Source organism: Neopelma chrysocephalum, unplaced genomic scaffold (assembly GCF_003984885.1).
Source record: "Neopelma chrysocephalum unplaced genomic scaffold, ASM398488v2 Primary Assembly neopelma1_125, whole genome shotgun sequence".
Taxonomy (NCBI): domain Eukaryota; kingdom Metazoa; phylum Chordata; class Aves; order Passeriformes; family Pipridae; genus Neopelma; species Neopelma chrysocephalum.
Window position 1 is genome coordinate 1,624,547 of NW_020897787.1, and position 20,681 is coordinate 1,645,227.

The window sequence follows — 20,681 nt, forward strand, 5'->3', positions numbered from 1 at the left end:
TTGTAAGTGCATTACTTGAGCTTTCAATGAGTCTGTGTGATTGTGGTGACGTGTGTATATATTGTCTGTACAGCTTCATAGGGATAGATTGCTTTGCTTTGGCTTCTTATATGTCACTGAGGCACTACTATACTGAGTGCAATCACAGAATTAAAATGATTTATTTGTTGCCTTCAGACAGCACTTTGATATCACCACATTGTGCTTTTGACCTGGCTGAGACTTGCTGCAAATAACATGGTTTGTTTTCAGTATGGAGTTATCAGATAAGCTGTGTGCATAAACTTGTTCTCCAATGTGAAGAACCTATAACAAAATCAGATGTAAAGGGGAGGGGTAAAAAAAGGTCTAAAGCAGCCTTTCTGTCCTATGTTGTGTCCAGTAGACTTTTCACTCAAAACTTGAGATAGGATTTGAGCTGCATTGTTGTCTGTGCTTTGATGCTGGTATTACATGGTCATACCTCTGAGAACCACCAAGTTTTGGTACTGTGCGTTTTAAATAAGGATTTTCAAACTAGGAATGATTTTCTAACCTGTACAAATAATCCCCTCTCTGTTACACTTCGAACATTGTTATTTTTGACTGACCACCACCATACCCTGCTTTGCTGCAATCTAGCATAGGCTACAACTTCACTCTTGGAGGTTTTGGTAAGGCTCTTAGAGGTTTAAATTTCCCATTGTTTCAGGTTCCCATGTTTCCCATATCCCTCATCTTCTATACCTCAGTGATGTTGGAGCTGAGAGATTGTGTGCATGCCTAAGATTTCTGGATGTAATCAGAACTTGTAGAAAATAGGACTTATAAGGACCTGTGAACTGTTTCTTAGCGTGAAGAAGAGATGGAGAGGAAATGTAGTAATGGTTTATATACACACTAAAGGCTGTTAGGTGGAAAGGAAAAGTCTGCTCTCTGTGTCTGTGGTAGATAGGAAAAGAAGTAATTCAATTAACTCTTTAAATGGAAGATGGATTTAGGAAGAACTCCTGGCAAATTCCTGGAGTAGCACTTGTCTGGTTAGAGCACCGGGTGTCTGTTGTGGTGAGACTGTCAAAAGCAGTTAAGAGAAGCATCTGCCACGATTGTCATGCTGCAGAGTCAGTTCTGCTCTGGGCAGAGAAGACTTTCAAAGGTTCTCCCAGCTTGTGTAAGACAGACAAGGCCCAGCTGCTGTGTGGGAACAAGGTGGCACATGCTCAGTTCATTGTGAACACACAGTAACTCTGAAGTCTCTTGTGCTGTAGGAACCTTTTTGGATGTGCCAGCTTCTGAGAACACTGTGGCCCTGAATTCACAGGAATGACCTCTCAAGAGAGGCCATGATGAGATGCTGAGGTACTGAAAACCCTTGTGCTCCTCATTTTCCATCAGTGGGTCCAGCTGGGATGCACAGCTGTATCCCTAATCAACCTTTGGTCCTGCTGCCTGGGGTAAGGAATGACAGGAAGGACACTCCAAATGGTCCAATGGCACTGCTGAGGCACAGTCATGGTGTTTGCAGCAGGGAACAAGGACCAAGAAGTGCAGCTGACCCAAAGTGTTGTGTGTGGGTGTTAATTGTCAGAGCTGGCACAGGGGGAACTGGCACCATTTGGGGATGGCAATGGAGGCGCAGCTGGTTGGGCAGCAGGGTTTGCCAGCTGGCTGTTTCCTGGTGGCCATGGGCAGGCTGCAGGCACTCACCAGCCCTTCTTCAGCCACTGAGCTTTCTCTTGGCCTTGACTCCCTGTTTAGAAGTTTCCAGGCTGCCCTGAGTTCACCTATGCAGCTACAGACCCTGTGGTGGGGGTATGGTGGGACCCACACACCACAGGTATCCTCTTACTGCACACAGAGCCTGAGGGCTCTTGTTCAGCACTGTCCTCTGTCACAGCCCAGCCCTCTGTGAGAGATCCCCCCCAGCTGACACACCACTGACTGCTGGTACTAACACAGAACTCAGCAGGAGGATGGCTCTGGGGTGCTGGGCTCAGACTCCTCCCTGCCAACGTTGTGCAGACCTTGGTGTCTTTAGGTAGCTGTCCCTCAAAACTCAGCTGAGCTGGGAGGTCCCTCATATCTGCTGATGTCTTTGCACTGACAGAGCTGGCAGCAGGTAGAAGGCCAGGCAGGGAAAGCACATGGCCTGCAGTGTGTCTGACAGCAATCCCAGGCAGTTTGCCTTGGTTTGCAGTCACGGATCTTTGCCATGCAGCCCCAGAAGCGGATCCTGTGTCTGGTTAACATGCATGTTGCTAGTTTGGATGGCAAAGCATGACTGTCAACTTTTTGTGGGTTGCCCTTGTGGCTGTGTCCTTTTAAAAATAATCAAGAAAAGGTGCACAGAGCTTCTGGATTCGCGTGGTGTCTCCAGGGACGATTTGTTTCTTGCCTGGCTGTGTTTCTTGTGCCATGTCTCCAAGCAGTGCTCCCACTGAGACTGCCGTGCTCTGCAGCAGACGGGTCAGAGTTAGAGCTGAACAAGCAGATCGAGGAGTTATAATGGCAATTCCTACTTTCCAGGGCCTTCTTAAGATTCCAGAGTCTTTCTGTGAGGTCCACACAAGGGGGGATGATCACAGACTCCCAGCTATTTGGACACAAGTCAGTGGTTTCTTTCTCACATCCACATCTCACAGCTTAGCACTGGCAAAGCTTGGTGGGCAAAGACCAAACCTGCAGCTGCAGAGGACTGAGCAGTTCTGTACCAGACCTGAAAGGAGCTCCTCTGTCACCGAGGGCTGTTGTCACTCTTCTTAGCTTCCAGGTGACGACTCAGAGAGCATGACTGCCCTGCTGCAGGACTCCTCCTGGGCCCCTCTGGTGGTCAGGGCTGCTGCTCTGACTTGGCCTCTGTCCTTGTCTCCTCTGCAGAATGGCACCAGCTTCCACGTGTTCGACCAGGGACGCTTTGCCAAGGAGGTGCTGCCCAAGTACTTCAAGCACAACAACATGGCCAGCTTTGTGCGGCAGCTGAACATGTGTGAGTGCCACAGGGGAGCCACAGGGGCTGTGGGTGGGGCAGGAGGCACGGGAGAGAGCTGTGGAGGGAAAGCTGAGGTCTCATTGACCTCGAATTCCAGCATGAAATCTCTGTTAGATTACATTTTAAGATCCGAGCTAAGAACTTTCAGCCATCAGGTGTTCTGCTTCTCTTGCATCAGTTTGATGACCTATTATTATTTATTTTTCACTTTATTCTATGTGGAGCTTTTCCAGCAGCCTGATACTGTGACACCTCCCCCAGGAACTGCTGCTTTTGAGGGTCATGCACCCAGAGCTTTTCCATTTCACCAGCTGTATCCCTGAACTAATAGTGGGCAGTACTTTCTCCCTGCACACCTGACCTTGCTGATCAGACATTTCCACCCCTTAAAGGAGTTTTAGGTGTAGTTTTCAGCCACTTCTACACCATGATTGTATTACACACAGCTATTTTCTGGTAGTTCTTAGAATTTTTTCAGTGATTAATTTACGAAGTTCCTCAGTCGAGTTTTAACTTTGCTATTTCACTGTGCAGTAGCATTATTGTAAGTTTTAGGCCGGTCCTTAAATACAGTTTAGAAACCTTTCCAGGATTTCAGAGAAATACTCAAAGCAGATTTCCAAATGTGCATGTGACTGTTTTTTCCTAAAGTGGCACCTGATGATGGGCTGTGCCTTTGAAAAACCTTCCCCTGAATCCCTTTGGCTTGCAAATTGAACTGGAAATTCCCTAAAAGCTGGCATTTTGGCTCCTGGTTGACCAAGGTGCCCATGGTGGCAAGGCTTTTGTGGCATGGGCTGCCAGCAGGGGTGGCTGTCAGCAGTGGGATGCACAGGGCTCTCCCTCATTTGGGGTTCTTGTGGATATGGCCCCAAAACGTGCTGAGCTGTGGCGAGGGGCACGACTGTGCCCTGAGCACCAGGAGCTCAAAAAGTGTGGAGAGTGAGCAGAGATGTCCTCAGAAGTGCTGGGTGTGGGAGGCAGAGGGAGTGCCAGGCCCTGGAGGCCCTTCAGCCTGTCCTGTCCGTGCAGATGGCTTCAGGAAGGTGGTGAACATCGAGCAGGGGGGGCTCGTCAAGCCCGAGCGGGACGACACCGAGTTCCAGCACCTCTGCTTCCTGCAGGGCCACGAGCACCTCCTGGAGCACATCAAGAGGAAGGTGAGGGCTCTGGGTGGGCAGGGGGAATGTGCTCCTGCTCAGTGTGACTCAGCAGCACCCCGTGCTCTTGTTCCTGCCCTCTCCACGTACATGTGCAGCTGGGGCAGGGGTTCTTGGTGTGCAGGGCTTGCCTTTCAGCAGAGTTTTGTCTGTGTTTTTTTGCTCTGTTGCTCAGTATCACAAGACCTTCACATAGTGCTGCAGGGCCAGGCTTGCTTCCCACCCCTCTGCCTTTTAATTGTTACCCACTTTCCTAGAGAAATACAGCATAACTCCTTCATGGACCCCAACAGCCATCTCCTTTTCTTACAGAAGAGAGAACCTACTCCTGCCCTCTGTTTTCTGTCTTTTAACCTGTTATAAATGTTCCAAAAGGGCTGTTCTCTTATTGAATTAGCACAGGAACTTCAGGAAAGAGACTTCAGCAAAAGCCTTTTAGTGTAATATGTCAGTTTGAAGCATTACCTCAGACTCATCCCTGTAAAACACGAGGCTGGATTGGGTATCTCTGTAGAATAGAAAGATTAAATCAAACAGTCTAGTTCAGTTCCTCCCTGGTCCTCAAAATACTTTTGTTTTCCCACCAGGCTGATTTGAAATAGGTCCCCACTCTGGCAGGGAATGTTCTTCTGCCAGCAGATGTTCTGTATGAATAGATTTGTCCTGCACTTTGCTCTGTTCTATCCTTGTGGCCCTTGCAGTAGCACTATAAGGACAGTTCAGACTCCTTGTATTTAAGCCCAGTGGAGCCCAGCTGGTGACAGTCCTGCCCCTGAGCCACCACAGGGCTCTCTCTGTCCACGGCCCTTCTTGCACCAGTAAAATCCCCCTTTTTCTCCTCAGGTGTCAGTAGTGAAAAGTGAGGAGACCAAGATGCGGCAGGAGGACCTGAGCAGGTTGCTATACGAGGTACAGATACTGAGGAGTCAGCAGGAGAACATGGAGTGTCAAGTGCAGGACATGAAGCAGTGAGTTGAATCCTCCTCAGGCTGCTCCTTACGGGCATTTGCTTCTCTGGAGTTGTGGATTGTGGGGAATGGTTGAAAGGAGGAGCCTCACACACCTCCCTCCTGGAGAGCCAGGGACTGATCTCAGGGACTAGATCTGTTCACACAGCAACATGTAGAACTTCTGTGCACATCTGATCTACAAAATATGAGTTAATGCTCAGCCTCTCTGTCTTTACGTTTTCCCTTTACAGATGAGGAGGGCACCCAGGAGGTCGTGTAGGAAATATGTGTATAACCTGGGGACTTAACTCAGATAACTCTTTCCTCGAGATAGAAAGGATGGCAAAGATGTAACTCTCTCACATGTAGAAGAGTCCTTGGCAGAGATATGGTGGAGTCCATTCCAGCTATTAAAAAAATAAAAATATAACTCTCTGCCATCCTCCACCTCCAACATTTATCTGCTTTACTGACCTAAAAAATATAGTACCTTATAATATATAATACAAGAACTGCTGTAGTGTTTAGTCTGTGGACTCATCTCTGAAGACTGTGTCTTCTGACACGGCCAGAATTGTTGTGTAAGAGCAAACCAAGCAGATGCAATGCTTCCTGCATGTGGCTCCCAGACCTCCTGCTGTCTGAGACTCTGGGATCTTCTGAGTCAGACATGGTCACCAGAAGCTTAGTAAATGGATAAAGTTTTATAAATCATGTATTTGGAGAGGTTTTTATTTGCCTTCAGAATTTTAATCTTTGCAGAGATCTTTGTTTAAAAAGCACTTGAATAATCACAAAGACCCAAAACCTTTCCCTTATAATGAGAGCTGATATTCACACTGCACCAGATGACACTGCCATCCTGGGAAACTTCATTCCAGCCCAGCACCTTACGTGCAATGGATAAATATCTTTATCCTACATCATTTTTAATGACTCCCATACTTAGCACATGCATGAGATGGCACTGTGAAATCCAGGTACAGTGGCAATGAGTTTGTAGGCTTGAATTTGTTTTGGTTTTTAAGGAATTCCAGCATCATTTATTTGGCCTCGATTTTAATTTATTCTCCCTTCTGATTTGCTTGCTCCCTCCCTCCATCTGGCAAAAGGCAAAATTGCATTCAAATGATGAGAAGAATACAATTTTTATAAACTATGAGAGAGGAGAAATCCCAGGCTGAAAGCATGTTAAGGAATTTACACTGGTGAAGAAGCATTAGGACATAACTCCAGGACGAGCTGTCAGACTGAGGAACGCTGCTTTGCTGGAAATCCTGTCAGTGCCAGCACAGAAAGTTCACTGCAGGGGTTCTGCCTGTACAAGCTGCTCTGCTGTGCTCTTTCTAGCCCTGGACCTTATCTTCCCAGTTCCAGCATCCACACTGGGAAGACTAAAAAGCAAAAGGATTTATGGTTTCACCTGGACGATGGGTTTTGCTGGCCTGGCAGTTTTGGTACATCCATATACTCTGGAGATAAATTGACTGGCAAAACCCTTTGCAGCATGGACTTGGCTGGCATCCAGATTTGGAGGCAGCACAGTAAATAAATTCTGCATCTCCCCATCCCACTTACTGGGGCTGGCTGTTAAAGGAGGCCTGTGAGCTCCTCTCTGTGCTGCTTCATTTGCAGACAGAACACAAATTTTCTCTGTGCAATGTGAGCACAGGCCTGTGCTGGGTTAAATCTGTCACTCCCACTGATCAAATCATTACAGTCCTCCTGGTTCAGGGCTCTGAGGGGCAGAAGCATCTCTTTAGTTGCTTTGTTGCTCCATGTGTAGGAGGTTTCAGCAGGTAGAATACACAGAGTCTCTCTATCCATAGGATCTCGTTGTCTTTGGGAGCAGTGGGGCAGTCCTAGAGAGGTTGGACTTTCTTGGCTCTTGTGGGAGGATAGTCTTGGTGATCTGAATCATTCACAGTCACAAATCAGGCCTTGCTGAAATTCTGAGTTTGGCCCAAATGTTCCACAAAATCTAAATGCACATGTTCTTTGTTACCTTCCCCTATAAACGTTGGCATTTCCTTATTTGTTTTTCCTCCGTGCTTTGGTCTATAGTTCTTTTGAGGTCAAAGAAGAACAAGGAAGGCAATTGTGTGACCCTGTTTGGGACACCTGACAAGAGCCAAGCACAGCAGGAGCCCCAGAGTGAGGCAGACTTTGCACAGATGGGTCAGGGGCTGTTGGGAAGTTTCTGTGCTCACGGAAAATTTCTGTTTCCCTTTCCAGGCAAAACGAAGTCCTTTGGCGGGAGGTTGTTTCTCTCCGGCAGAACCACTCCCAGCAACAGAAAGTGATCAACAAGGTAGTGGTGACAGAGACTCCAACCTCCCCTGTCCTGCCTGCCCCACGTCCTCCTCTGAGTCTTTTCTCCTGTCCCATAATCTCCACGCTCTGATATCGCAGTGTTTTTATTTTCCCTTTCTTTCAAGTTGTGTTATGCTTTTATGTGTCCTGTGGAAAGTGGTCATTAACAAAGCATAGACTCTGCCCTAGAGCAAAAGGTTTTAATTTCCCTGTCAGTCCTTGCTGTGGTATTAGAAACCCCTTGTATGTTGAAGTCCTGAGCAAGAGAGCACAGCTGTCACTAGTTGCCCTATGTTAGCTGTGTTCTGGTTGTACCAATGCCTTTGAGCTTCCCAAATCTTTCCTCTTTCCTTTGTGCAAGGCAGAAGCCCCCCTCCTGCCAGCACGAAGCTGCAGGTGGCACGTTGGCCAGCCATTCCCCCACTGGGACTATTACATTTTCTGGTGTGACAGGTATAGTCAAGGAATTACTGTACAACCTTTTAGATTGTGGAGCCACCTCCCTTAAAATCTAGCATGACCAGTACAGAAGAGGCCTGTCCAGTGATTCCTGGATGGTGCTGACATGACTGAGCACGTCACATTTCCCAGTGCCCCAGAGCCATGTTCTGACCCTCACGTGGCATCACTGAGTCATAGGACTGGACAGAAATGCACGAGGCTATCAAAGCCTTCCTCCAGCTCTGAGGCTGGACCAGCCACGCAGCTCATTGTAGAGAGGCTTTTATGCAGCTCTATTTTGTTATATGGAGCAGTGAGTAAGAGCCAGCTGTGATATATAATAATAATGCTCTCTTTGTTTGGAGGTCAAAGCAGAGCATTAAGTTCAAGCTGACCTGGGAATATGTTGCTAAGTGATTCCTCTACAAAGCCATTCTGCATCCTTTTTAGTGTCCTGTTTTCACAGGAGTGAAAAACTCAAAGAGCTCAGACCTCCATGCAGGGTCTCCCCTCGTGAGCTGCCTCTTTCACGTGCAAAAGCTTTGTCAGACTTTACAGTGCCTCTTATAAACATCTCTGAAGACTTTAACAGAGTCCAATTCAGGCCCAGGAATGTTTGCATGTGCACTTCACAGGCGTATTCCCAGGTGTGATAGGACCATCTGGAGTTCTGCATGCACAGAAGTGGTGAGAGAAAGCCCCGAGCACATGGATCCAGCAGCCTTTGCACAAAGCAGGTCCCTTGAAAGCCAGGCAGGCTGTTTGAGTCCTTGGACAGGTTATTTCTGTTTCAGGCTCCAGTGTCTCGTGCAGTTTGGCTCCTGTATCTCCTGGCTGCTCCCAGCTTTGGGGTGCTGCTGGGAGGGAGGGATGTGTGAGACAAGAACGGCCGTGGGAGCAGGGAGTGCTGAATCACTCTGCTGATTAACACCGGATTTTGATCTCTCCTGACAGCTGATTCAGTTTCTGTTTGGCCAGCTGCAATCCAGCCCCAGCAGCACTGGGATAAAGAGGAAGCTGTAAGTACCCTTGTGTGGGTGCATAATGTGCCCCTCACTAAAAGCACAAGCTCAGCTCGCCCAGGCAGGCGGTCACCGGACCAGGGCTCCATGGGATGGGCACTGAAAGGGCTGAACTGCCGAGTCAGACCTGCTGACAGGCCCCATTCACTGCTCTTTAGAGAAGCACCGTGTCAGCTCATGACCTTTATCTGGGGAACACAGAGCGTGAGGGGAGCTGGGAATGCTAACTAGCGGGAGACCAAAGGGCAGGACCCCGCTGCTGGTCCTACAGGTCCCAGTTTTGCCACTTGACATCAGTAGGAGCAGGGCTGGGCCCAGCCAGCCCATGGACACCTCTGGTTTCACCCACAGTCGCTGAATGTGGTGTGTGTCCAACACAGGTTTGGTGGCATGGAACCGACAGAGAGGAGGGTGGGGAAAAATTTTAGCCAAGGGGTGTGTTTAGATAAGCTCTTCCAGGCAAGTGAATAGAGGAGCTTGAATTAGGAGGCTTAATGCCTTCTAGGAAAGCAGCCATGCCTTTGGTGCTTGTGGAGAAAAGGAATTTTCTAGGCAGTTTTACAGGGTCATTGCAGCAGTGGCAATAGTTGGTGTATAGCAAAATATCCCAGTTCCCTGCTTCTTTGGGACTGTATCACCAAACCAAGCTCTGCCACCCAGGACGTTTCATGATGGAAAAGCAGTGCCATTTTGAGGCTCCTTCATATTTTTTTCTTGATTTCAGTCAAGAAAACAGACATTCCCACTACAGGACCAGCCCACAGATCTGTTGCTTCTTGTTGATGACCATCTCTAAAGGCCTAGTCAGGCACTTTTTGGAAGCCCATATGCAATGAGTTCAGGCTGTGCTCTGCTTTGTGTCTTCCTCTGCTTTATGAATTACCTAGTGGGTGGCACAGGTTCGTCTTAGGAAGTGCTGTGTATGGAGATGCAGTTTTGCCAGGGAGGCTCTGAGTGTGAGGGAGTTGTAAGAAGATTGTAAGTTGTAAGCCAGATTCCCAGTATTGCACTAATCATGTCAGCAGAACTACCTCCAGTGAAACAAGCTGAGGATCCAGCCTAGGGCTTGAAACCACTAGCAACTGGAGGTATGGATTGAATTTGTTATTTTACTGGCATCTTTCAAATAAGATCCAGAAAATCTGCACCATCCCTTCTCTATATGGCAATGTTCTTTTTTAATGGTGACCTCCCACAAAACTTTTCCCTTTCTTGTCTGTAACACCGGACAAGAAAGACCCTCAGCTGAGGAAAAACAGAGTGCCCAGGGGAAAAGAGCCCTTGGCTGAGAGACATTCCTTGTATGAACAACCAGGAGCCAGTCAGTATGTGCTGGAAAACAAGCCTGTTTCTCTTCACAGACCTCTGATGCTTGACAATGGGATCTCAAGTCCCCCAGTGTCCAAGTTCAGCCGGCACTTGCCTGCAGACCCCCTGCACGACCCCTACTTCATACAGTCGGTAGGTTTGCATCCCCCTGAGCTCTGTGGGGTTGCTGTGGCCAGGGAGGGGAAATGCTTGAAGCAGAGATTATGGAGTAAGTAATTTGGCAAGAGTTTGGCAGTGAAGAAGAGGTTTGCAGAGCTGGGTGACATTTATAGTTTCTTCAGCTCCCCAGTGTCAGGGATGCCTGCGTGTGCTTGTGCTGCCGTGTTCCTGTGGGAGGCCGTGGGCTGGGAGGGGGAAAGGTGGACCCTGTAACCAAACTCTCCCTGGTGTTACCCCAGCCTGGTTCACCTCAGGGGAAAAGAGGGAGAACCGTGTTCTGGAAGTGGGTACTGTGATCTTTCTGACCAGAGCCAGATTTTTGTAGCTGCTGAGGGATCCCCACCATCCCCCTAACCCACCAGAGCAAACAGACACTTGTGTCCTGCAGTTAAAATGTGTGGGCTGGCATGAGACACCCACACTGCCCTGTTGGGCTGGGTTGGATCTTTCCCTGCAGAGGAAGCTGAGCAGTCTAGGCTAAATGTCAGACATGGTAAAACCTCCTGGTGGCTGACACTTCAGTCCCACTGCTTATTCACACCTGTACCTCTGTGTGGTTGAGGAAAGGTGAGAGGAAATTAAAATGCTGCAGAGTTGGTGAAAGCGTGGTTGGTTTCTGTACAGGGCGGACTCAAGGTCCCAGTGAATAACCCCAACAATGTCAGATAGGGCCTTGGACTTGTTCTGGGGCTCAGAAGGATAAATCTGTATGATTTTTGCTTTCCTTTTAGCCATCAGCAGAACCTGCCTCTTGCTTGAACAGCCCTGGAATTGCTGGAGGACCCATCATATCTGACGTTACTGAAGCATCACCATCCAACATAATAAATATGCAGCCCCCTCCTGAAAATGACAGGTAAACATGTTTGTGATTAAAAATGGGGAGAGTCAGGTCTGGACACACTTATGCAACTCTTCACAAGAGTTTTTCATGGCTGTAATTCTACCAAAGTTTCTGTCTGATACACAAATCTCTATAGAGATGGTGGGATGAAATACTTTTTCCAGTTTGCAAAGTGGGTCAGATTTTCAGAATTAGAGAGGGGTAATAACAGCACAACTTTCAAAACAAAGTCCTGAGTTTCATGCTGAGAGCTTCCACTCTTTGAGAAATATTCTATGTTTCTTTATATTTTGTCCTCAAGACAAGGGCTGTCTCAGACTTAATCAACTAACTAGATACTAACACTTGTTGGGTTTGTAGAGAGAGAGAAATAATATTTCCTTTTGGCTTTGGCAGAGAAGAAACAATCAAATTGTACATCTTTCTGCTAATGAGAACAGAAAGGTTGCATCACAACAACTTCCGATTTTTGACAACTTTTCTGTGAAAAGGCCCCAGTAACTTAAGAACTGAATGCAGAGGTATTTTAATGCTTATCTCTTCCTGCCACAGACATGCAGTGTATTCAGGGCTAGTAGCAGAATAGCTACAGCTATGTCAGTGGAAAGTAAGTAGACAGATGAATCATGGAAACAGTTTCTGAGGCGTAGAGGCAAGGCAGTTATACTCTAGAAATTGCCTGTAAATCTGCCTGTAATTGAAACCATAGCCATAAAATTAGCTAGGAGCATGCAAAGAGCCTCAGATTAAAAAAAAAACAACAAAAAACAACCAACCCTGGAAGCCATTTCTAAAGCAGAAAAACTTCAATATAACCTTCAAGTTAAGTTGCTTATTTCTACTAATTACTGAGTGCCATCTGGTGGCTTCTGCTCTGTGCTGTGCCTGCACGAGGTGGGGATCTGAGTCAGCCCTGGCCCTCAGCAGTTCAGGTGTGGCACTTGCTAAACCCACATGAGCTGCTGGTGGGAGCTGATGATGAGGAAGGGCTGCTGAGGAAGGCTCTGCAGGGTCACACACCATCCTGTGTGTGTGACATGGTGGTGCCTCAGCAAGGCAAGTCTGTGAGTGCTGGGTGATCAGAGTTTGTCAGAATGGCTTCCCATGCCCTGTGCCTGTTGATCTTCGTGCCTTTGTCATTTTGGCTTCAGCTCTGCAGGTTCACAGGGAGCTGTGCAACCTCCTGTCAGTAATGTAGAGCAGATCTGTACCTCCAAAATGCTGCTGATAAAAACTTCATTGTTACATGTCCATGTGGGGATAACATGGACTGCCTCTCCCTCTGGAAGAAGGCAAAACTCCAGATCTGTCAGATCATGGTAGCTTCTGTTCCAGGCCCTGGAGGGCCACGAGATCCTGACCTGTGTCACTGTGTCTAGAGTGCTTGTCTGTCAAAACCTGACTCCTGCATGGGAAGGTCTTACTGACCCCATTCCTATCTCTAGGGTGGAGACTTTTCTTTTTCAGGAGAACCTCTCTAGCCCAGTGACCCTTTAACCTGACACTCACCTGAGGAGGGATCAACCCACGGAAGTGCATTTCCCATATTTGCAGAACAATTGAATGGGGCAAATTCATTATAACTGTGGCCAGTGAAGTGACTGAAGATATTTCAGCTGAGCACATTTCTGGAGCTTGCTGAGAAGAAAACAGGGCTGCTGGTTCCTTTTGCTGGTGGGGGGAGTGGAGAGCTCTCCTGGGGCAGTCTGAGGGGAAGAGGGAGCGAGCCCTTGTGCCACTGCCCTGCCCAGCAGCAGGAGCCCGTGCAGGGCAGCCGTGTGTGTGGTGCTGAGCCCTGTCTCTGTGCAGGGAGAAGTGCCTGATGCTGATCAAGGAGGAGCCCGTGAGCCCTGGTGTGAAGGGCACGGCCGAGCCCGACGTGCCCCTGCCCGGCTGCCGCGCCTGCCCCGAGCCCCCCGTGCTGCCCGTGGCCATGGTCCAGTCTGTCCTGGAGGGCAAGGGGGGCTGTGCTGCAGCCCCAGGGACCTCCCAGCCACCCGAGAGGAGGGGCAGAAGGGCTCTGCTGGACAGGTGAGGCGAGGAGGGACGGCTGTGGCCCTGCCTGTTCCCACTGGCAGGGTGGGGAAGGAGGGAGGAGGGGAGGGAAGGAGGGTGACTCCAAGTTGCCAAGTGCAGCCTGGTACCTGTGGCACCTGCTAGAGGAGCCTGGAAGCACAAGGGACAGCTCAGAGAGCTGGGGGGTCTGTGGGTGGGTGCCTGAAGGGCCCAGCAGAGCTGTCAGAGGATGAGCAGCAGAGCCGTGGGAGCAGGAAGAGGGGGGTTTGCCCAAGGCCCAGGTGAAAGCTGGAGCCCAGAGCAGCACCTGTGCTGCACATCTGCAAGGGGCATCAGCACAGTGCCCCTGGGCTCAGCCACAGGCCAGGCTGGGTGAGCCTCTGCTCAGCTGTGGGCTGAGCCTGAAACCCCAACAGCTCTCAAGTCAAGGCTGAGGGCTCAGGAGACCTCAGCAGCAGATGGAGAGCGTGGTGCAGCTTGGTGGGTGATGTGGAACTGCAGGTCATTCCTGATGGCAGCTGCAGCACTGTAAGGAGGACTGGGGAGGAATGGTGGGGAACCCAAAACACTCATTAGGGTTATCAGAAAAGCTTCCATTTTCCTTTAGGTCCTTACAGAGAATCAAAATCCTCCTTCTGAATCCACTGGATACTTCAAAACGTTTTATTAGAAGCAAAATAATCCTTTTTTAAAGACCTGAGTTTAAGAGACATTTTTTATAGCTTTTGGGGGGATTAAACCCAGCAGGGCCCCACTGTTGCTCCTTTAGCTGAGTATTTCCAGTAAATGCAGCCTGCAGGCTGAATGCCTGCAGCTAAAAGTCACTCCTTTAAAAAGCATCAGTTAACAGTAATTCTTGGACCAGCAAGGATGGCAATGCAGCCTGTTCTGGTTTCAAGTGCCTCTAAAAGGATTTCCTCTAAGGAAAGGCTGAATTTTCCCAGTCCTGAGGAGGTGCTTACAGACTGTCCATCCCCAAACCACGTGTCACCCAGGAGAGGGGGAGCCTCACTTGTTTTACCATCAGCCCAGTCCCCTGTGTGCTCTGCTGAGTTGTACTTCGGGGATTAAACCAAGTTACGTGGCATAAACCCAGACTGGCAGTGGGCTCTTGGTTTTCAGGATGAGATTCAAACATGAACACCCTGTTGGGAGGCTGCTCAGCCCTGCTTTCTGTACCTATCTATGCAAATGTCCTTTGTGGCAACATGTCCCGCTGTGTTTTCTCAGAACAGATATCTCAGACCCATTGGAGGGCACTGACTGGAGCCTGGAGGGGCTGCAGCTGCTGCTGAGGAGCCAACAGTATGGCCTGGAGCCTGCCAGCCTGCTGGATGTGAGTGCTGCTGCTGGGCTGGGGCTGTGCCACACAGGGCTTCCCTTGGGCTGTGAATCAGACCCTGCTGCTCCTTCCTGGGTGCATTTTGTCTGCCACGTGCTGCCTGTGGAGTCACAGCCCTGTTTTGACCTGCCCACAAGAACTAGCAAGATCTCAGATTTAAATGATGCTTTTTTCTTTTCACGCTGAAAACAAACACGTTTGAACTTCTCGGAGCACAAAACACAGTGCATTTGGTAAAGAAATCAACATAAGCCCTGACAAATGTATGTAAAATAGGTTTAATATGACTCTCTAACTAGTTTGGTAATTACTTTGTGTGGGTTAGTTTATTTTCTGCATCTTAGATACTCCTAGATAGTGTTTAGCTTTTACTACCTTCCCCTTTCCCCCTTTTCCCACGTTCAGGGAAGTGTAGCCAATGTCAAATTCTCTCTCTGCTGGGGCATTTGTCTGTCTCAGTTCTCAGGTCACCTCTCCTTAGAAATGGATGGTGGCTTTTTCTTGGCTATACATGCAGAAATAGGAAGGTTTGTTTATTTCTCTGTTCTACATATAGTTAGTATATGAAAGGTTTTTGCCAATAATCTAATAACTCTGTCCATAAGGAAAGAATCTGTATGTCAAAGATATGCTCCCTTGAGGAGGTGCTTCAGATTAAGCTTTCATGGATAAACAGGAATGAAAAATCATTTAAAAATCAATCTTATTCTCTTCAAGTCATTTCCCAAGTGTCTGTGATTGATTTTGACTTTACAGAGAGCATTTCTAATGGCCTGCTCTATCACTGGCTCTGTTGGTTCCTGTTTCTTGTTTCTCATTAGGAAATGTTTCTCATTTTCCTGTTACCCACACACATCTCTCTCGGTGCAACCAACGTCACGAGAGTGAGAATGAATCATGGAACTGTGCCCCAGATCAACAACTCCTTTTCCCAGACTGCTCAGACTCACTGCAACAGGAACCTGCCCTCTGCTGCCGAGTTTTGGGATGCTTTTAAAGCCCACCTGACTCTGGGGGTGTCCTGGAGCAGTGACAAAGGGCTTGGAGTTGCCTGTGCAGTGCCACAAAGAGCTGCCCTGGTCTGTGACACCCCCGTGTCTGTGCTGTCCCTGCAGTGGCAGCAGCAGGGCCTGGGGGTCTCACAGGTGCCCCTTAGCCCAGCACACAGGAGCCTTTGCCTGGAGCTTCCCTTGGTGCAGGGCTACAACCCTCCAGCAACCATCCCACCCTGCAGAGCCCTGACTGTGTCTGTCTCCCAACAGGTCTTCAATCCCAATTTATCCCTGAGTGAGTGGAATATGACTGAGATGGAGGCCAGTCTGTCCCCGGTAAGAGATGAGTATTTCTGAGATATGACAATAATGATCCCAGAGGCACAGAAGGGCCTGGGTTGGGAGGGACCTGAATGTTCATCTCTTCCAACCCCCTGCCATGGCAGGGACACCTTCCACAGACCAGGTTAGATAATAATGGAACTGCAAAGCAGAGCTTGTGCATAACTGGAGGAGTTATTTTATAGCCAGAGGGGAGAGGGGGGTAAAGCACAGCACGTCCACATCTCCTGAGGGCAGGCTGACAGTGCTGGATTTTACTCCTGACCTGTTTTTCCCACTCAGCCAGACTTTGGTTAGAGACAAACTCTGACTGAGTGTTGGTGTCCCGGAGTCTTTAATTGCAACTGGCTGCTCTAAACTTTCTCTTGGTGTGAGTGTCACATCCTACTAATACCACAGATTCTTAAAGTGTCTTTGTGCCAAAGCTCTTTATAAAATACACCTTTGTAAAGTGCAGCTGTTGGTGAACATTTCAGGAGCAGGGAAAACCACCTGCAGTTAGAACAGAGGTTCGTGCAGTCCTGTACATGAGGAAACAAAGAGAAGTCGTTTGGCAGCATTTGTTTGGCACTGCCATTGACACAGACATTTCTGAAGTGCATGTGGTAATTTAACAGACAGTGAAGGGAACCAGAGACTCAAAGAAGTGTTTAGGTTGGGAGTGTGTTTCATGGCTGAGTTTTTCTTCCTGCATGATAGCGGGGAATTTTCAGAGCCCTCCCTGGCAGCCAAGTTGGATGAAGAGTTGGATGGTTCTGCCATCTCTGCAGATGCACAGGCCAAGTGTAATCTGCTCTAATGAAGTGTGAAAGGTCTCTAAGCCTTCTCCGTGGTATCAACATCCTTTTTAGGTTTTGATGTAATGATTCTGAATTTCCTAGGTAATTCCACTGCCTGAGTTAGGAAGGAGAGTTGTCTGAAGAGATAGTTAATATTAGCAACTCTTGGAAGCAAGGGCTCTTCCCCTTTAGAAAGGATTGCATAAGAGAAGAGGCCAGGAAAGGAGGCTGCAGGATTCAATAGTGCAGTGCTGGAGCCACTGAATTTCCCAGCAACTGGTGTTTGCAGCCTGCCCTGAGATTTGCTTGTCCTTCACAAAGTCCTGAGCACAGAGAAGCCTGGAAGCAATACCTGCAGCAGGTCCATGTGCACTGTGCAAGTAAAAGCTGGTTTTAATGTAAGGACAGCCAGAGGCAAATGGAAAGAGAATCCCTTTGCTGTTTGGTGCTGGCTGCAGAGGACTGGGGGGTTTGGTGGGTTTGGCAGCAGGGCAGGGACAGCCACGGGACACCAGCCTGGCCACCTGGGGTGACATGAGCCACGTCAGCCAGTGCTCCAGGGGGGATTGCACCTCCCTGCACCCTCCCCTGCAGGCAATCTGCCCTGGAGCCCTGGGTTTGGGGGTTTGGGAGGTGCAGGGAGCACAGGCAGGGCAGGAGGATGGCTCTGCTGTCCCTGGGGGGTTTGATGAAGCACCGATGCTCCCCAGTGGCCTCGTTCTAACGAGCTCCCCTGTCTTTGTATAATTGTACATTGTAGTTTATATTTTTGCATCAAGATGCAGCGACTCACAGTGGACCTGGAGAAGAATGCAACTGAGCTGCCCCCAAAAGTGTTCAACCCCCCGTTTAACAGCACCTGCCCAGGTAGGAGCAGCAGCTGGGGAAGGGATGTCCCTGGGGTGCTCACAGTGTCAGCAGTGACTGTTTGCCAGGGGAGGGCACAGCCCACGGGTGTTATTTTATTCCATGATTGCCAGTCAGCAGCTGCTGAGCCAGTTACTGCACAGTGGGGAAAGTGTGAGGGGTAAACTGAGGTCTCCAACCATTTGGTCATCCCTCTTTCACTTCTTGGGAGGCATCTCAGCATCCAGGCAGAACCCACCTGGTGACCTGCAGAGATTCCCATGGATTTTAATGGGCTTTTGAGTGAGTCCAGGTTTGACTCAAGTGTTTCCAGGTGATTTTTGCCTGGAATGAGGCTCCTCACTACTGTTGCAATGGGGATTTGTCACTCTTCAGTTCTACATAACAAAGTTGAGTAACTTGCCCTGCAGAAGCTGAGTTTTCTCCTGTGTGTTTGCATTCCCAGGGAAAGATGTGATCCTGGAAAGTGCCCAGCAGTTCCTCATCGACCGTCAGTCCATCTTTGGGAACGACCTCCTCACCTTGCCTGAGAGTTCATCCCTTTATGTCCCACCTGAAAATATGGCCTCCTACCTGTCCTCTGTGGGGGTCCAGGGGGACATCCCTTTAAACCTGAGCTCTTCAACAGACAACAGCCAGTGATTTTGCTTCCAAGAACCACCATCTCCCTCCCACCCATCCAAGCATCCACAGGTTTGAATGTAAAGAAACCAAAGTGACTCAGAAACCCACTAGAGAGTTTCTTTTTGTGCCCTTTCTTTGGAGTAGATGGAAATGGTTGGTAGCTGTTGCATTGCTCTCCCTGCACCTGGTTTTCAGTGTTTTTTAAAACAAAATACTGTTTCTGGTGCTTGCTCCTAGGGGGAGTGAGATCTTGGCAGGATTTTTTTTTCTTGAAAATGCTATTAGAAATTCCAAAACTTCTACCAAAATTGAAGTGAAAAGTAGCTTGAAAGTCCATCTGGGACTTCATAAAATAGTGATCCTGACTAGTGTCTGCCACGGCAAACTGTGGGATTTTACAGGGGCAGCACAGATTAGCTAAGATGCCTGACCCTTCTCCATGCTGTTCTTGAAATAGGAAAATAATCTAATGCTCTACAAATATTTTTTTATCCATTTTCTGGGTTTGATGGGATGCACCTGTGCCTCTCCCTTGTCCTCCCAAGGTGAGTAGGAACCAGATCTCTCAGGGTGTGCAGAAGATCATTTTGTGAGTGACCCCCCAGGACTGTGGCTCTCAGGGGAGCCACAGACCATCACAGGCCACAGAACATCCCACGCTGAGTTGAGAGCATTTGTTGTTTGGGATTTGTTTTGCCCCAAATTTCTTTTCTCTTAGATAAAGGCAGGGAACTCCATATTAAAAACATAAAAAAGGGATAGACTCTTCTGCACACGCAATTTTTCATGTGCAGAGGGGACTGAGGGAGCACACTCTGGGTTTTGGTGCTGGCTAAGTATTCCATGTCCAGTCCAATGGTTTTTTTTCCCTTGGCTTTGACCTGTTCTATTTCCTCTGAAGATGTGCCTGTTGGTTTATTGATGTATAAAATCTGATTAAACAGTTCAATCGATTGGATCCCCTTTTAGAAGGACTCTCAGCTGCTCAGTGTAGGAGAGAAGCAGAAGGGTTAGTCCACCATGTCCCACAAACTTTTCTTCTGTCCTTTGTGCATCTGAGACCAGCCTCAAAGGCTGAACTGATCTTCCCCTTCCATGTGGTTTCTGACGACTGAGTTTCTCAACAAAGCAGAGCTTTGTTTTTTATGCTGTAGTTCTAATGAGAACGTATTATTTATCTCAGTATCCTCTACCTGAGTCGCTTTTCCTTAGGAAAGCTACTCAAATGCAGTAGAACAGACCCAGGAAATTCAATTAACTCAGGCCTCCTAAGGGCTTAGACAGGGAGGTGTAAGCTGTGCCAGTATCATTTGAAGAAATGCTCTGCCCCCTTTCATTGCCATGACAATTCTTGGTTATAAACCAGATTTCTGAACATCTTGGTCAAGCAGCATCCCCACCAAAATGCAGTCAATCAATCAGATGAGTGCAGGCTCAAAATCACAATAAGATGAGCATGTTTTAAATGGACCTTCCTGTCACAGCCCTTTCCTCCATCCATTTATCATTATGTGAACAGATGTGTTAGTTCAGAAAAGTTCACTTTTGAGCACATTTTCCCCCAGCTGGCTCCTGTGTGCTGGGAGCTCTGTCACTGCCTTGGTGGTGCAGTCTGTGCAGGAGCAGGGTGGGAGAGCTTCTGAATTAATCCCAGCCACTGTTTTTGTGTTCAGGACTAAGGGAAAATTCTGGCAGCCCCCATTGGCCTGGTATTTAGATGATGTGCTTGAGTGTACCCTGGAAAAGGTTTTCCTTTTCAAGGGATTTGTGCTCAGAAAGTTCACCTAGATCAGCCCATTTGCCACTCTTTTGCCATTTCCAGCGATGGAAAGTCGTTGAGTTGCACTCTGTTTAATTCTTTCCTCACAGATAATTGAGGACTGTCTGGTGTCTGCTGACACCCAACAGCATGTTCAGGATTCACGTCCCTCTCTGAACTTCCACACTCTGGGCTGCTGAAATGTTAACACTGAATGTATTGATCCAACGAGGTGTTTAAGCACATGCTTAACTTCGAGCTCCTGAAGCCGTTTTCCGAAGCCTGTTGCACGTTTGAGGTTGGGTGTTGTTGGCTTCAGTGCCCTCCTGGTGGGGGCTGAGCAATGACCCACCTTGGGGAGCTGCCTGTGCAGGGCGGGCTCAGCTCGGCCGGGGCCCGACACCGTCCCGGGCTGCAGCAGCTCCGTGCAGGGGCAGCCTGTGCTCGTGGGGAGCAGCCCCTCGGGAGGGTCCTTGAGGTTTTCTTTAGGCTTTTTGCTCTACTATAAACATGGGATTGGAGCTTGACAGGGAGAGAACTTGGGAGCCACTCCTGTGAAGAGCCAAGCTCGTGTTCCTCGGCTTTTTACATTGTTAATTTTATTGAAGGTGACGTGCTGAGACTGCGTTTTGCACTATGCTGTACATTTGTAAAGTTTTACAGAAAACACTAATTAAACATGTTTCCTTTTTCTCATTTAGTCCTGCTTTGGCATTTCTCTCACTCCTTTTCTCCTTCCCAAATGCAACTCTCCTGTAAGATTTAGGGATTTAC

The 20,681-nt window shown here is 48.4% G+C and overlaps 1 protein-coding gene across 6 annotated transcripts in view; it reads left to right on the forward strand.

The window, feature by feature from the left end:
* The window catches only part of HSF4 (heat shock transcription factor 4), a 26,934-nt gene extending 6,331 nt beyond the window's left edge, over window positions 1–20,603 (forward strand). For 2 of the 6 annotated variants that reach the window (XM_027698333.1, XM_027698339.1), the window contains 12 exons: window positions 2,857–2,965; window positions 4,001–4,128; window positions 4,972–5,096; window positions 7,314–7,389; window positions 8,787–8,851; window positions 10,216–10,315; window positions 11,074–11,198; window positions 12,996–13,217; window positions 14,433–14,538; window positions 15,807–15,872; window positions 17,437–17,524; window positions 17,970–20,603. In XM_027698333.1, coding sequence (XP_027554134.1) covers window positions 2,857–2,965; window positions 4,001–4,128; window positions 4,972–5,096; window positions 7,314–7,389; window positions 8,787–8,851; window positions 10,216–10,315; window positions 11,074–11,198; window positions 12,996–13,217; window positions 14,433–14,538; window positions 15,807–15,872; window positions 17,437–17,524; window positions 17,970–18,166 — 1,407 coding nt within the window. In that variant the 3' untranslated portion in view covers window positions 18,167–20,603. Of the gene's footprint in view, window positions 1–14; window positions 1,339–2,565; window positions 2,587–2,856; window positions 2,966–4,000; window positions 4,129–4,971; window positions 5,097–7,313; window positions 7,390–8,786; window positions 8,852–10,215; window positions 10,316–11,073; window positions 11,199–12,995; window positions 13,218–14,432; window positions 14,539–15,806; window positions 15,873–17,417; window positions 17,525–17,969 lie in introns of those variants that run through there. The other 4 variants (XM_027698334.1, XM_027698338.1, XM_027698337.1 and 1 more) reach the window with 4 other exon arrangements.
* Window positions 20,604–20,681: the final 78 nt, after the last annotated feature.